This window comes from Lithobates pipiens, unplaced genomic scaffold (assembly GCF_037356315.1).
Source record: "Lithobates pipiens isolate NorthernLeopardFrog02 unplaced genomic scaffold, aLitPip1_a1.2 Scaffold_18, whole genome shotgun sequence".
NCBI lineage: Eukaryota > Metazoa > Chordata > Amphibia > Anura > Ranidae > Lithobates > Lithobates pipiens.
This window is the reverse complement of record NW_027507758.1, coordinates 406,622,281-406,636,454: the sequence shown is the minus strand read 5'-3', so window position 1 is coordinate 406,636,454 and position 14,174 is coordinate 406,622,281. Positions and strand designations below refer to the sequence as shown.

General features: G+C 38.6%; 1 protein-coding gene across 4 annotated transcripts in view; it reads left to right on the top strand.

Moving 5' to 3' along the window:
• KCNMB2 (potassium calcium-activated channel subfamily M regulatory beta subunit 2) overlaps positions 1-10,155 on the top strand; it is an 828,748-nt gene extending 818,593 nt beyond the window's left edge. For all 4 annotated transcript variants that reach the window (XM_077487943.1, XM_077487942.1, XM_077487941.1 and 1 more), the window contains 2 exons: positions 541-8,331; positions 8,774-10,155. In XM_077487943.1, the coding sequence (XP_077344069.1) occupies positions 541-825 (285 nt within the window). In that variant the 3' untranslated portion in view covers positions 826-8,331; positions 8,774-10,155. The remainder of the gene's footprint in view (positions 1-540; positions 8,332-8,773) is intronic.
• The last annotated feature ends 4,019 nt before the right edge of the window (positions 10,156-14,174 follow it).

Sequence of the window (14,174 nt, the reverse complement as noted above, 5' to 3'; positions counted from 1 at the left end):
ATATGTGATATATCTTGAGTTTTCTTTGAGGATTCATTGCCTTGAGGACTATATCTTTAAGCGCTGCACCTTTTTCTCTATTTCTTTTACATTGGTGTTCATCCATTTTTTGTGCTGGCTGCTTGAAGGACTATTTGTTTATTCAGATATTTAAGATTAGCACAGCAGATTTTTTATAATGTTGTATTATAATGACATACTGTAAAATGTATTTCATCTCACAAAAATAAGTGTGGTGCATTGCAGTGATATTGATATTGATTTTATATGGCACCCCAATGCACCTAGCCAGCACACTTTGACGCACAGACATTTTAGGAAACTTCACATTGCAATCCACTTAATTGAAACGAAAAGGTGCATGTCCATTTGAGGTCGACTGCTAGCCCATTAAAAATTAATAGGATGCCCTAACACAGTGTACCTCAAGGCATGAAAGCATGCATGTTAACATGGGTGCATTAACACAATGCATAGTGTGAATGAGCCATTTTGTGTATGTCTTAATATGTCTTTTTTTTTTTCTTCTTCTTCTTCTAGTGTTCATACATACCACAATGTGGAAAAAATTATGAAGACTCAATGTCACTTGTTAATATCATCATGGAGAACTTCCGGAAACATCAAAGATTTTCATGTTTTTATGATCCAGAAGGAAATCAAAAGAATGTAATTTTAACCAAACTTTACAGTTCCAATGTATTATTTCACGCATTATTTTGGCCGACATGTATGATGATTGGAGGTATCGCCATTGTCGCCATGGTGAAGCTCACACAGTACCTCTCCCTTCTATGTGAGAGAATCCAAAGGGTGAACAGATAAAACCAGTTCTGAAGTTACTTTACAACAGAATACTGTTTCTTTTATTTTCATTCTTCACCAAAGAACCTTAAGTTTGTAATGTGCCAGTCTGTTTATAAGTTCCTTAATCTATTCTTATAAGTAGAGCAATAATGCAAAATCTGTTCTTTATGCAAACAAAATGTCATATTTGGAGAAAGAAACTGTGGTAATAATTTTGTGTTCTTCAGTCTATTATTTACAGTCAAAACAGGGCTCATTTAAGGGGAAAATATCTTGATATTTTGTCTTATAAAAGTCTTATTACATCCTAAAAAACAAATACATTTTGTGGTTTTGAATTATTTTTTTTTGTCACAGTCTGGGCATTTTTATGCTACAATTAGTATTAAATATAAACTTTTCATTCATTGGCCTAAAATTTTCAAACCATATTTGTAAAAGAATATATGTTGGGTAGATAGAAAAAAGTAGAATTTAGACATGGCAATTTGTTGCAGTTCAAAAATGTCATCTTTAAACAATATTATTAATAAGCTCAATCTTTAAAAAAATTACTGCATATTTGATCTCCAATCAAATATTTATAAATTAAATATTTGTGAGAAAATGCTTAAAGCTGGACTCCAATTACCTTGTGGACTCCAATCATTTGTGGGGTGCTACCTCTTTCAAATATATTAAAGATCTAATGTCTTGGGAGCATGTAATAGAGGGAATTACTTACCCTAATCCTTGATCCTGTAGGCCTCCCCATTGATTATGGAATCCAAGACCAGCCCTATAAAGCCACACCCTTTCTCTGGTCATGTTTTGACACCCCCTACACTGACAACAACACATAGAATGCTTGACCAGCACCCACTGCAGGTCCTGCATTGTATGTCATGATGTCAAGAGCCTGGCTACATTCCTGAGCTAAAGCAAGAGAAAATAAGGATCCTAGCTGTCATGAGACCCAGGAATAAGCATTATTCTTTATTACATCTCTCTAGACTGAACAAATATTAGATACTTAAAGGGGTTGTAAAGGTAAATATTGTTTCACCTTAATGCATTCTATGCATTAAGGTGAAAAAACATCTCACAGTGCCGGTGCCCCCAGTCCCCCCGTTTTACTTACCTGACCCCTCGAAAGTCCCGCGCTCGCCCGCGATGTCCTCTTCACCACTCAGCCTGGCCGTTGATTGGCTGGAGTGGATGGATTGAAAGCAGTGCAGCCATTGGCTCGCACTGTTGTCAATCACATCCAATGACACAGCGCACCAGGGGCGGGGCCGTGTGATACAGCAAGCGGCTATAGCCACCGACTGTATCACGGGAGCGCGCCCTCAGGTGCTTCTCACCATTAGAGGGAGCTCGCATGAACGTGAGAAGTACTTGCGGGAGGAAGCACAGACAGCCACCAATGGACCCCAGAAGAGCGGGTTCGGGGCCACTCTGTGCAAAACTAGCTGCACAGTGGAGGTAAGTATAACATGTTTGTTATTTAAAAAAGAAACATAAAATTACTTTACAACCCCTTTAATATACCTGAATGTGATTTTTCATTTGTAAACTGACTGGAGTACACTTTTGAAGTATATTTTGTTTTGTATAGAGTGGGAAAGGGTTAGAACATCTGTCAAGTTTTTATTGCAGTCTATGCCTTTGGGAAGATTTTCCTTCACTTGGGTTACACTCATGGTTGTTTTGAGTTCACAAGGAAAATATCTATTCCCTTAAGCTAATTATATCAATTTTGCTAAATATTCATAATGTATTCAGATTAAAGTGGTTTCTAAGAAGGCAATGTATGTCATTTTTAGGGCTTTTTCCCAGTATATTGCATTTGCTCTCTATCATTTCCAGCACTTTTGCACCTACAGTTGACAATATATACAGCACAAATACATCATTTTTACTTGTTCAATACTAAAAATAGGTACACATTTTTAACATAAAAAATAGTGTACAGGTTACCTGTAGCTACAGACAATAAGTGCAAATATGTGTATGTGAAATATTATAGTAATATTATTCAGCCTATAAATATATTATTGTGATTTTTTTTGGGATGCATTTTTTGCATATTTAAGGATATTTTCCCCTTAAATTCTCATGTAATCTTGTCTTATAAGCAGGAATTTAAGGGTGATTTTGTTGTAAGAGAACCCTTTGGTATTTTTTGGAAAAATTAATTTTATTTATTTTCACTGTTAGTAAATTTATATTTTTTGTTATACTATTTTGATTGATTTACAGGGCTTCCAAATGACTCTGTCAGAAGGGTCAATACTACACATCCCAGTAACAAATAATGGGATTTATTGTCTTTTGAGCATTAGCTATAATTGCAGGGTTCATGTTAAATGGACAGTTGAATTGCTGGACATGAGCAATATTGACCTGCTGTTGTTTGCACATCATTGGAACAACTTATCAGTCAGTCACAGAAAACTATTGTTTCATAATAGATTAGTTCTGTGGGTTCCCACAGACATAATATGAGCATCACACCTCCCAACTGATTGTAGTTGGATCAGGAACCAATTTTTCTGTAAGCTTCCACTGACTTCTCCAGACCCCTGGCAGAATCTTCTTGGGGAAATAATCAATTGGTGGCTGGATTTTTCTAGCCAATCACTATTGTTTTTATTTGAGTTATGCCAGAGCCAAAAATGCCTTCCTCCTTTCCCCTTTAAATGTGCATTCTCTGCATCAGATTGATCATATGGAATCATGATCATGATTTTGGAATCAATATAATATCAGCGTGTTTTTGCAGCACTCCCATCATGCAGAAATATCCAGCTACTGATGTTTGCAAAATATTCTGTTTTTTTTTTTTTTTATTAATAATAAAGTCCACTGAATATTCTCCATTGCAGTGGGGCCGTGCCTGTGCTTCAAGGATTTATTGCTTGTTTAGGTCCGGGGGAAAGAAAAAGCATGTTTACTTACCCAATCTTCCGCTCCCCAGCAGAGAGTGCTACCCCACCCTCCGATGGTGTACTGTACCTTGACGCCTTTTTGTCCAATGCAGTGCTTTGGACCCAGAACCTGCCTTGATAATGTCAAGACCCTAGACCAATTGAGCATGAGGGAAAAGATGCTGAAGATAGGGTCAGTAATTCTACGTTTCCATTGCCCCCAAATAAGTTGTTTTTCAACTTTAGTGGTGCTGGGCTATAAAGTAGAAGTCCAATAAAATCCTAACTATAACAAAACCTGCGCCAACCCCCATTCTAAGCCTATTCTAACTATCCTGTAAATTAAACATCTATGGAGGCCACTAGAGTCTAACCCATACTAACCCAGTGGAAGTCCCATAGTAAGCCTATGGGTGACATCAGTGCATAGGCTCTGCAGCCATTTTCAGCAATTTCTCCTCTTCTCTGAAACCGGTCACTGAAGAAATCATGGACCGGAGTGCCCTCAGCATAAGTATAGACATCTTTCCTTTAAAAAGTAGTTAGAATAAGTTTGGAATGGAGGTGGGAGCAGGTTTATGTATAGTTTGGATTTGACTGAACCTCTACTCTAAGATTTTTTCCATTCTCATGTAATGGCAGGTCAAATTGGTCATGGTGTCCAAGTCTTTATCATTTCATGCCCCTCATCGCTAATGATCTATTTGTGTAGTATTGTATGAAGTGCCACAATGAAAGGAATAACGTCCACAAGAACTGTTCAGAAAAATTTAGTTATTGCTACTACATCTGCACTGTTTATAAGGAACTATGGTTCAAGGAATAAACACCCACGGCGATGCCTATTCCTTTGATAGACTGCACATTGCAATGCTTTACAATATGAAGTATGTATAAAGTACTGCCTTCATTAAATTCCATATAGAGTTAAAGCTTATGGGATTTTAGGTCCTTGAAGACCTTTACAGTGTGCCATAATACTATACTGATCCTAAGGCTCATTTAAGACTGTAATGATATTGTATGTAACTATTTCAATGTTGCTTTTCTTTTTGGTTTTATTCTTTTCTATTGCACAGCTGTTTACAAATAATTGCAAAGCCTGATGTACTATGTACTCCTAGGAAAACGTAACTTTTCTCCCACACAATGCCAGACACAAAGAAGCTACAATTAACCCTTCATCTTGAAAAATTATAATGACCCAGAATAAAATCTGTGTATGTGCCTAAGAAACAAGAAGCCTGTAACACTTGCAGTTCATTTTTGCATTGTTTTTGTATGTTTTAATCTTACTGATGTTTTCGATTTGTTGAAGGCACAAGAAATTATGTATATAAAGGTAAAACACACACACACACACACGCATATATATATATATATATATATATATATATATATATATATATATATATATATATATATATATATATATATATAAATTTTGCTTGCTTTGCTTTCCTATTTAGACAGAATTCCCATGGAAAGGTAACATACGCAGACTGAAGGAAAATGCAAGAAAAATATAAATAACAAATATACAAAACATGGTATGAAAAAGACCTTTTTAAGTAAAAGAGTACATTCTGCACTAGGCCACATAAAGCTTTTTTTTCTTTGAACACCCAATCCTGTGCAGATGAATAAAAAAGAAAAAAGGAATTCTCTTTGCCTACAATTGAAGTTAATCCAGTTTCACTGAGCTGAGTAAAAAATACAACTCCTTAAGGTCTTATATACACAGGGGGTTTCGTTGTGTCTCAAAGCAATGTGTACAGCAACCATTACAAAGATTCAGCACCTTTAAAGTGGTTGTAAACCCACTTTGAAAAAAAACACAAAAAAACTAATACCTGCAAGACAAAGATATAATAAGCTAGTTGCATAGCATACTAGTTCATTATGTAATACTCACCTGAGATCGAAGTCCTCACTACGGTGCTCGTACACAGCACCGGCTGGTGACATCCCTCCTGGGGGTTACTTCCGGGTATCACGGCTCCAGTGCTGTGTTTGGCCAGAGCCGAAATGACGTCACTCCCGCGCATGCGTGGGGTAATGACACACTTACTGAACCAATGGCACATACGTGCCATTGCTTCAGTTTGTGTCAGTGCACATGTGCCAGTGACGGTCGGCACATGTAAATACGGGGGATATCTCCTAAACCATACAGGTTTAGGAGATATCCTGGGTAGCTACAAGTTAGCCTTATTATAGGCTTAGCTGTAGCAAAAAGTGGTCTGTAAGGGTTTACAACCACTTTAAGAAGCTTTACTGAAGCCTTTAAAGCAATCTCCCATTTCAGTTTGTGACGGTTAAACACAATTGATGGTGGGAGTGATGGCAGGTTTCAGCAGGCTGTCAGCAAGCTACATTTTGGAAATTCACTGAAATCTGCTAGATCCTAAAAACATTGCTTGCTGTACACACTGCTCATATACAAACACATGCTTGTGCGTTCAAGTCTTCAATGAGCAGACCCTAAGGTTTCTATAGCTTCTCTAAAATCCTTCTGTTAAAAATAATGCAGGTTTATGGAAGAGAAACATTAAAATCAAATCATCACATTTTTCTGTACCAAAACTTTGAAATTTTTATCTGCAGAATAGTTTTGCTGCATTATTTTCAAAAAACAGCTTTGTAAAAACTATCCATTTGAACCTCAAGGGGAACCATAGGAGGCCTACATATTGATGTATCTCTGAAAAGCTAGAAATGCATATTTGCACACTATGAAAATGTTTTGAGGTGCAGACTTCATACATTTAAAATATCTCTGAGCCCATGTTTTATGTCAAAACGGGACCTAGTATTTATTTTTTAAATTATATATTTTTTTTTATCTTTAAGTGCTAAAAACTGTACTGTGGTGCTGATTCGCTGAAGGGATTACATTCAAGTGAACCTGTATGCAATTTAAATAGGCTGACTTACTAAAAAAAAGTTGAGTATCTTCACTGATAAAAGTGTGTGAATATTCACTTTATTTATTCAAATATGGTAAAAGCATCTGCACATTATTGGGTATTCAAAATAGTTGGCAATTTGCTTTTCACATGATTGAATAAATTAAGTCAATTTATATTAAGTCAATATATAGACAGTCGGGGGTGATTTATTGAAGGCAAAGCGGCTGTTCACTTTTCAAAGGAATTTTTTTTTTAAATGTGGTAAAATTCACTTTGCAATGAATACCCAAATAAATAGAAGAATATGTCATTTTTATTTTTTTGTTCTTAAGTATTTGAGTTACAAAAGTCAGCAAGATTCATCTCATTCGCTAGCCCAAGGGAAAATTCCCTTGAAAAAAGAATATTCCCTTGCAAAATGAACAGCCTATGTGCTTTTAGTAAATCAACCATGATTAGTCGGATTAAGATAAATAGTTTATTTGGGCTCCTTACGGGGAAGAAGTCATGGCAACTGCTTTGGTACCTGTTGACTGACGCTATTAATCCCTGACACACTAATAACTATTTGTAGTGCAGTAAATTTGAATTGTGGTGAAGTGAATCTGAATAGCTGTAGCTTTACCTCACCTAAACTGATATGCATAATGTGCCTGTCTTAGAAGTTTCTGATGGAGGCTGACGCTTACTGCCTCTATCAGAGGTTTTATAAGAATGGCGCTTTAGTTTGTGACAGATTACTTTTATCCTAAATGGGTTGGCAAACCCTTAGCAAATTATTTCATATGTATCTGTTGCTTGCTGCAAAACAGGCTATTTTTCTTAAATGTAGCTGCCCCAGCTGTAGCATTTTCTTATTTGTCAGATATGATCTCCACCATCTGGGACCCTTTTGCTGAGCTAAAGCATACAATTTGTTTGCCGATGTAAAGCAATTAACTCTTAAAGGACACACTGGTGTGATCTGTCTTGAATTCATCAAAATCTCACTGGTTGATATGATTTACTCAGCTTTGCACATCATCTTTGCTTTGATTCACTAAATAGTTTCTGATGCAAGTCTACAATCTAAGGCAGGCCCACACTTAATATATAGTGTTCAGTTACTTAGATAGTAATGTCACACAGAGGGCAACCCCTATAGTGACATCACTTCTCCAATAAAGAAAAACTATACTTCTATAGTAGGACAGCACCTAATTTAAAAAAAGCATACTACTGTCCTGTGCAGCAACTCACATTATAGCAGTGGGGATTCTCACTCAATAACCACCCTCTGAAAATAGAGATTTTAATTGGATACCACTGGTTGATCGTCACCCAGACAAGGGGAGCTGCACTTTTTAAGTGTGAGTTAGTCTTAGTTGAATGCGTGAGCATTGGTTTGGACTTTCTACCAGTTCACTAATACAGTAGAGCAGATTTTTATTACTTATTCACCTCTATTGGCAGGAAGGCCCTCAAACTAAATAAAAGTGTACATACATCATTCAATCAGAGTGAAATATGTTTCAACAGCTTAGGTCCCTAAAACGATGTGGCATTAAATAGATGGATTCAGGGACCCAGATTAGATATTCTAAGCTATAGGTAGCACGCCCCTACTTTATATAATTTACCTTTTTTATTAAAGGCAAACATTTTATGTTCAATGCTGCAGGATACCAATTTAAGTTGCATGAACCGGAAGCTATATATCTAAGGCCGCGTACACACGCGCGGACTGTTCGCCCAACTTTGTCCGCTGAACAGTGTTTGGGCGGACAGTCCGCTCGTGTGTGGGCTTTCAGCGGACAGTTTCAGCGGACAGTTTGACGAACAAGGTTTTACGGAATTTCCGAAAAACTGTCCGCTGAAACCTTGTTTCAGCGAACAGTCCGCTCGTGTGTAGGCTTGTTCGTCAAACTAAGTTCCGCGCATGCTCAGAAAGGATTTACACGCCGAAAGTTATAATGCAGTGTATAGGACGTCGTATTTTTCGTCCCGTCGTACGTGCCGTTCACGTCATCGCGCACGGTTTCAGCAAACTGTTCGTCCGTCGTGTGTGGCCATGTCCGTCCATGCTAATTTTGAGCGGACTGTTTGCTGAAACTGTTTGACGGACAAAGTTGGGCGAACAGTCCGCGCGTGTGTACGCGGCCTTAGTGACATAAAAATGTTATCCCATAGAAAATAATTTTAATGTCTATGGATATTTAAAATTGGTCACTGCATTTCATAATGTTTAAATGTAACTAGAGACATGTTTTCTGTTGTTTGTCATTTGTTACAGCTGTAGCCAAAAATATTTAAGTTATACTGAGCCCCTTGTGTTACATGGGACCAGACTGGTTTCTGAAACATTTCAGAGTTACAGTATGTGGTTCCATCTATCTCTGAAATGGGTTCATTTGACAACTGTCCTGTCCTACTACCATATCACTGTAAAGAAGACACTGTCAGCTATTTTATTAATTTTTACTTGCAATTATTAACTATTTTTTACAGATAAAGATGATATAGTATATATAGTGTATTGTAATATTTAACCTTTTTGTTTAAAAAAAAAAAAAAATGCATAAATATGACTCGTGGCTTCATGAGAAGTCGTGTAGGGAAAATGCTTAGTTTGAAGGTTAGTTGAATGTTTTGAAATTGAGTATATAAGTAACCGTGAACAGTTTGCATAGATCTTGACATCTGTAAAGGTTTTGCCAGTCACTTCATTTTGACAGAATCTGCATTAACTGTGGACTGAAGTGTATAACTTACCATTATACATTTTAATGCTTCACATTTTTTTCTTACTTTGCTAACGTAAGTATCTATATATATTTTTTACATAATTTGAATTTACTGGTGACATTTTCTCAGAGCTCTAATCGGCACATAGATGTAGGTTGACCTACGTGTTGTATTTTCAATCGAATCAAGGTCAATATTGTTGTGACAAGTGATTGAAAATTGTGTCTGCATTGCTACATTGAACTGTTGCATTGTTAGAAACCATCAATATTAAAGAAAAAAAAAACACTTTTTGAACTTTAAAACATATGTGATTAATGGCCAGTGTGAATTTGTAACAAGTCAAAAAGAGATAATGTAAAACACAATTTCATATAAACTATAATATAAGGTGTATAAATGCGGGGTTGCCCTAACAGACTAAAAAAAAGTTGTTGCCAAAAGTCCTTGCATTTTTTTTATATATCTATGATATTCCATAGACAATCTGGAGGTGTTTTTTTTAGCTACCTTAAGGTGTTGGAACAATCTTCTTGATGCAAAGGAGATGTATTGCACTTAAAATGAAGTGTCTTGAAAAAATGTATACAAACTGGAATTTGCTAAGTTGAATTGTATTTTCTTTGTGGAAGAATGAAGGTGGGAAGGATGGTCAATGGTCAGGGTTTTCCGAGTTTGGAGTGTAGCACAATGGATGGCTTCGCCATTTTCTTTAGCAAGACAATATCCAAGATGTAACGAGGGCTTCAAATATGTATTTGAAAAATAGAAACATCATCAATAAACCCTCTATACATTTTGCATTGACAGAGTCCTGTGTGTTTTTTTAATACAAATATTTTTCATTGCATGATATAAGACTCTTTATCTTCAATTCACCCTATATTTTAGAAAGCAACTGAAGGTAGCAAGTACAGAAAAATTGCAAATGTCTCATGAAATCATTGCAAAAGTCATGAAGTCCACTATGAATAAGAATTTGAGAATGACCTAAAGCAGGGGTGCCCAACCTTTTGAAGAGCGTCTATGCCTCAGTGCAGGTAACCTGAAGGTGCACTGCACCTGCGGGTCAGTTTGAAAACAGCCCAGTAACCACTGCGCAGATAAGCCCATATATACACTGCAATTTTAGTAATAAACTGACCTTTAATAACAGTCTCCCATTCAGGTATCGCCTGCTGTTGCTGTCCCCGGCAGAGTGCATTTGGTATCACTCCACCTGTGGCAAGAGATGGCACTATACAGAAAGCCCCATGATCTGGGTTTGCCAATCTGCCATCCCACAGAAGGAGGTCCCGGGCCACATCAGAGGGCTCCACGGGTCACAAGTGGCCCCCGGGCCACTGGTTGGGCACCCCTGACCTAAAGCCTCTTGCCTGTTATTTTATCAGCAAAATGCTCTCTCATCAATAACCCATGGGCCAGGAAAGGCATGTTTGGGCAGGAGGCTGTATCACTCAGCCCTTTGATTAGCTACTTATGGAAATTGGTAGATCCATCTGTAAATAAAGCCAAGGCACTAGAATGAGGACATGTGCACAGAGCACAGAACACCAGGGACAAAGATAAAGTGACCAAATTAAGGGGAGGAAGAATACACTGCTGTATTTTAGTTTTACATAAAGATAGGTGCACACCAGCTATGTACCTCATGCTTGTTTTGTGCAAGCACAATTCTAATCAGCTTTATTTTCAGCAAGATTTTCTAGTAGGATAAGCAAATCAGTTTATGTAAAAACAGATCAAACAGGATTTTCCTTATCAAGAAAATAATTGAGGGAATATATTGCTTTCCTAACATAAAGTAGTATGTCTTTCATTTAGCAAAGCATTTGTAATAGGTTTTGTAAGTGTTTTCAGACCAACCAGCAAACCTAAAAAGTGATTAGAGGCACATTTCATATTGGAGCATGACTATTCTTGATAGGTAGAGGTGATAATTCATCATTTAAAGCAAAAAAAGACTGGCGGCGCCGAAAAAGACCGAGCGGCGCTGAAAAAGACCGAGCGACCTATACTGGGCGGGACTGCAAGCCGAGCCGAGCCGAGTACACAGTAGAGTTGGCTCGGTCTTTTTCGTCAGCGCTCGCTCCAGAAACAGCAGGGAGGCGGGACTACGAGCGGAGCCGAGCAGACGGCTCGGTCTTTTTCAGCGCCGCTCGGTCTTTTTCGGCGGCGCTCGCTCGGTCTGTCTTGGTGGCGGGATATTTAAACATGGGCAAGGCTGCAAACGGTGCTGGGCGAGCTGGAAATGACACTGGCAAGCTGCAAATGACACTCTGCAAGGCTGCAAACAGCGGTGGGCAAGCTGCAAATGACACTGATCATTCTGCAATTATGGACAAGGCTGCAGATGCACACTGATAAGGCTGCATTGACGGGCATTTAAATGTAAGTTTTTTTCCCTTAAACTTCCCTCCTAAAACTTTTTTCCTTAAAATGCCCTCCTGAACTTGGGGTACGTGTTATACGCCGGTGCGTGTTATACCCCGATAAATACGGTATGTAATATCTTTATCCCAAAAGGAAAAATACTGTCTGCTGTTACTACTATAACATGTTTGTTGTTCAAAGATTATTAATATATATTAAAAAATATTAGAATTTGGAATTAATAGACTTTACTTAATGAATACCACATACACTGTTAGAAATTCATTCAATTGAGAGAAATGTTCCAACCTTTCTAGTCACTGCGGTCAAAAACAAAAGTTGATTTGAATGATAATAAAAACAAACTTTCTTATGCCGCGTACACACGATCAAACAAGCGGGTGGAAAAGTCCGGCAAACTCAAGTCCGCCGGACAATCCCCCCGTGTGTAGCCTCCAGCATACTTTTTTGGCCCGAAAGTACGGCGGACTTAGAAAGTAAAGAAAAAGGGGAAGGACGGGATTGGTGGGACTTTATATGAGGTAACGAGTGGGTAAATTCATCTACCTCCATCCCTATTATATGTGGAAAGTTTGCAACAGCGGCAAATATAAAATTGGGACTTTATATGAAGCATAGCTAAGAACAAAAAGGTTTGAAATCATGTGATCAAGGGCTCCAAAAAATAAAATAAAAAGTAAATCAGAAAGATAACATGATAATATAATTCAATAAGATCTCAGCAATTTATTGTTACATGATAATGACATGATTGAAATAATGAATAAAATAAAATAATTATCTTGATACATAGTAATAAAGTAATAATAATTCATAAATGACATAATTCAGTTGATATTAAAAAGTATAAAATCAATCTATGGGTAATAGAAATATTGGTACATGGTAATGTAATTATACTGCTTCATAAGCAACAGTCATGTAATCAATAAAAGAAAACAAAAAATAAATAAATAAAGTATAAGATTAAACAAATAAATAAAATAAATAAATAAATATATAAATGATAAATTAATATCACTAATTCGGAGTCTCAAGATCACATGATGTTGAAGGTGTAGCATAAGGCTAAGGCTCTACGCGTTTCGTGGGGACTCCCACTCTTCAGGAGCAATAAGATGGGTACATCTATGATAAGAAGTAGAAAATTACGAGGTGAACAGTTGCTGGACAAAAACGGAAAAAAGGGGCAAGAATATACTAGACATTCTTACCTATAATTACATAAAAATATAGAAGTAAAATTGTTCAGGGTAGAGGATGCCAAGGGGGAAACAAAGCCCCCCCCGGAGCTGAGGCCGCAACAAATGGGGACACATCGAGGCGCAGGGTAACAGCATGAGGAACACCAATGGTGACTATTTGATAATGAAGTGTGGTTGCCAATGGCTGTGAATGTTCTGTGGAGAGAATGAATAGTAATGAGTGTATGAAAACTATTGCGGGTGACGGTGCAAAAAAAAAAACCACGCAAAAGGAACGACATAAAAACCATCAAGTAAAAAACTGGTGAATAAAAGATGTGATTTCCTGAAAGTGAAGTGTTGTGTACCTTACCATCTAAGTAGGACATCATGGGGTCCCGTGTGGAGTGAACAGGATGGGGAATAGTGCGATGTGTGCTCCTAAACATGCTGTCTCATTGCCAAGAATTAGCCACAAAGTGCCACCAACACCACGCAGCGTTATAAAGCAGAGGGAGGAGGAGCAGGGCCAACCCCCGGACGTCTAGCGTCACTAAGGAGTCGGCGCTCAGGACTTAGAAAGTAGTTTTACACTCCAATCTTACCGCCGGACTCGCATTTTCGGCGGACAATCCGGCCGTGTGTATGCCAGTCCGCCGTACTTTTGAAATGAGCGGACTTTTCCCGCCCGGAGAAAAGTCCGCTCATTTCGAGCGGGTCTCCAGGTAGGCGGGGCCAGCGATGTATCCTTCGCCCCGCCGCCTGGTATGGACTTAAAGGGGAACCCCAACGGCGAAAAAAATCGGCGTGGGGGTCCCCCCCAGGTCCACATCAGACCCTTGCCCGAGCATGCTACCCGGCCAGCCAGGAAAGGGGGGCGAGCGAGCGCCCCCCCTCCTGAGCCGTACCAGGCTGCGTGCCCTCAACATGGGGGGTGCCTTGGGGAAGGGGGGGCGCGCGGCCCCCCACCCCAAAGCACCTTGTCCCCATGGTGATGAGGACAAGGGCCTCTTCCCGACAACCCTGGCCGTTGGTTGTCGGTGTCTGCGGGTGGGGGGCTTATCGGAATCCGGGAGCCCCCTTTAATAAGAGGGCCCCCGGATACCGGCCCCCCACCCTATGTGAATGAGTATGGGGTACAATGTACCCCTACCCATTCACCTGTAAAATAAAGTACAAAAAAAAACACAACACACAAGGGTTAAAATAGTTTATTGCACAACTCCGGCGGTCTTCCGTCTTCG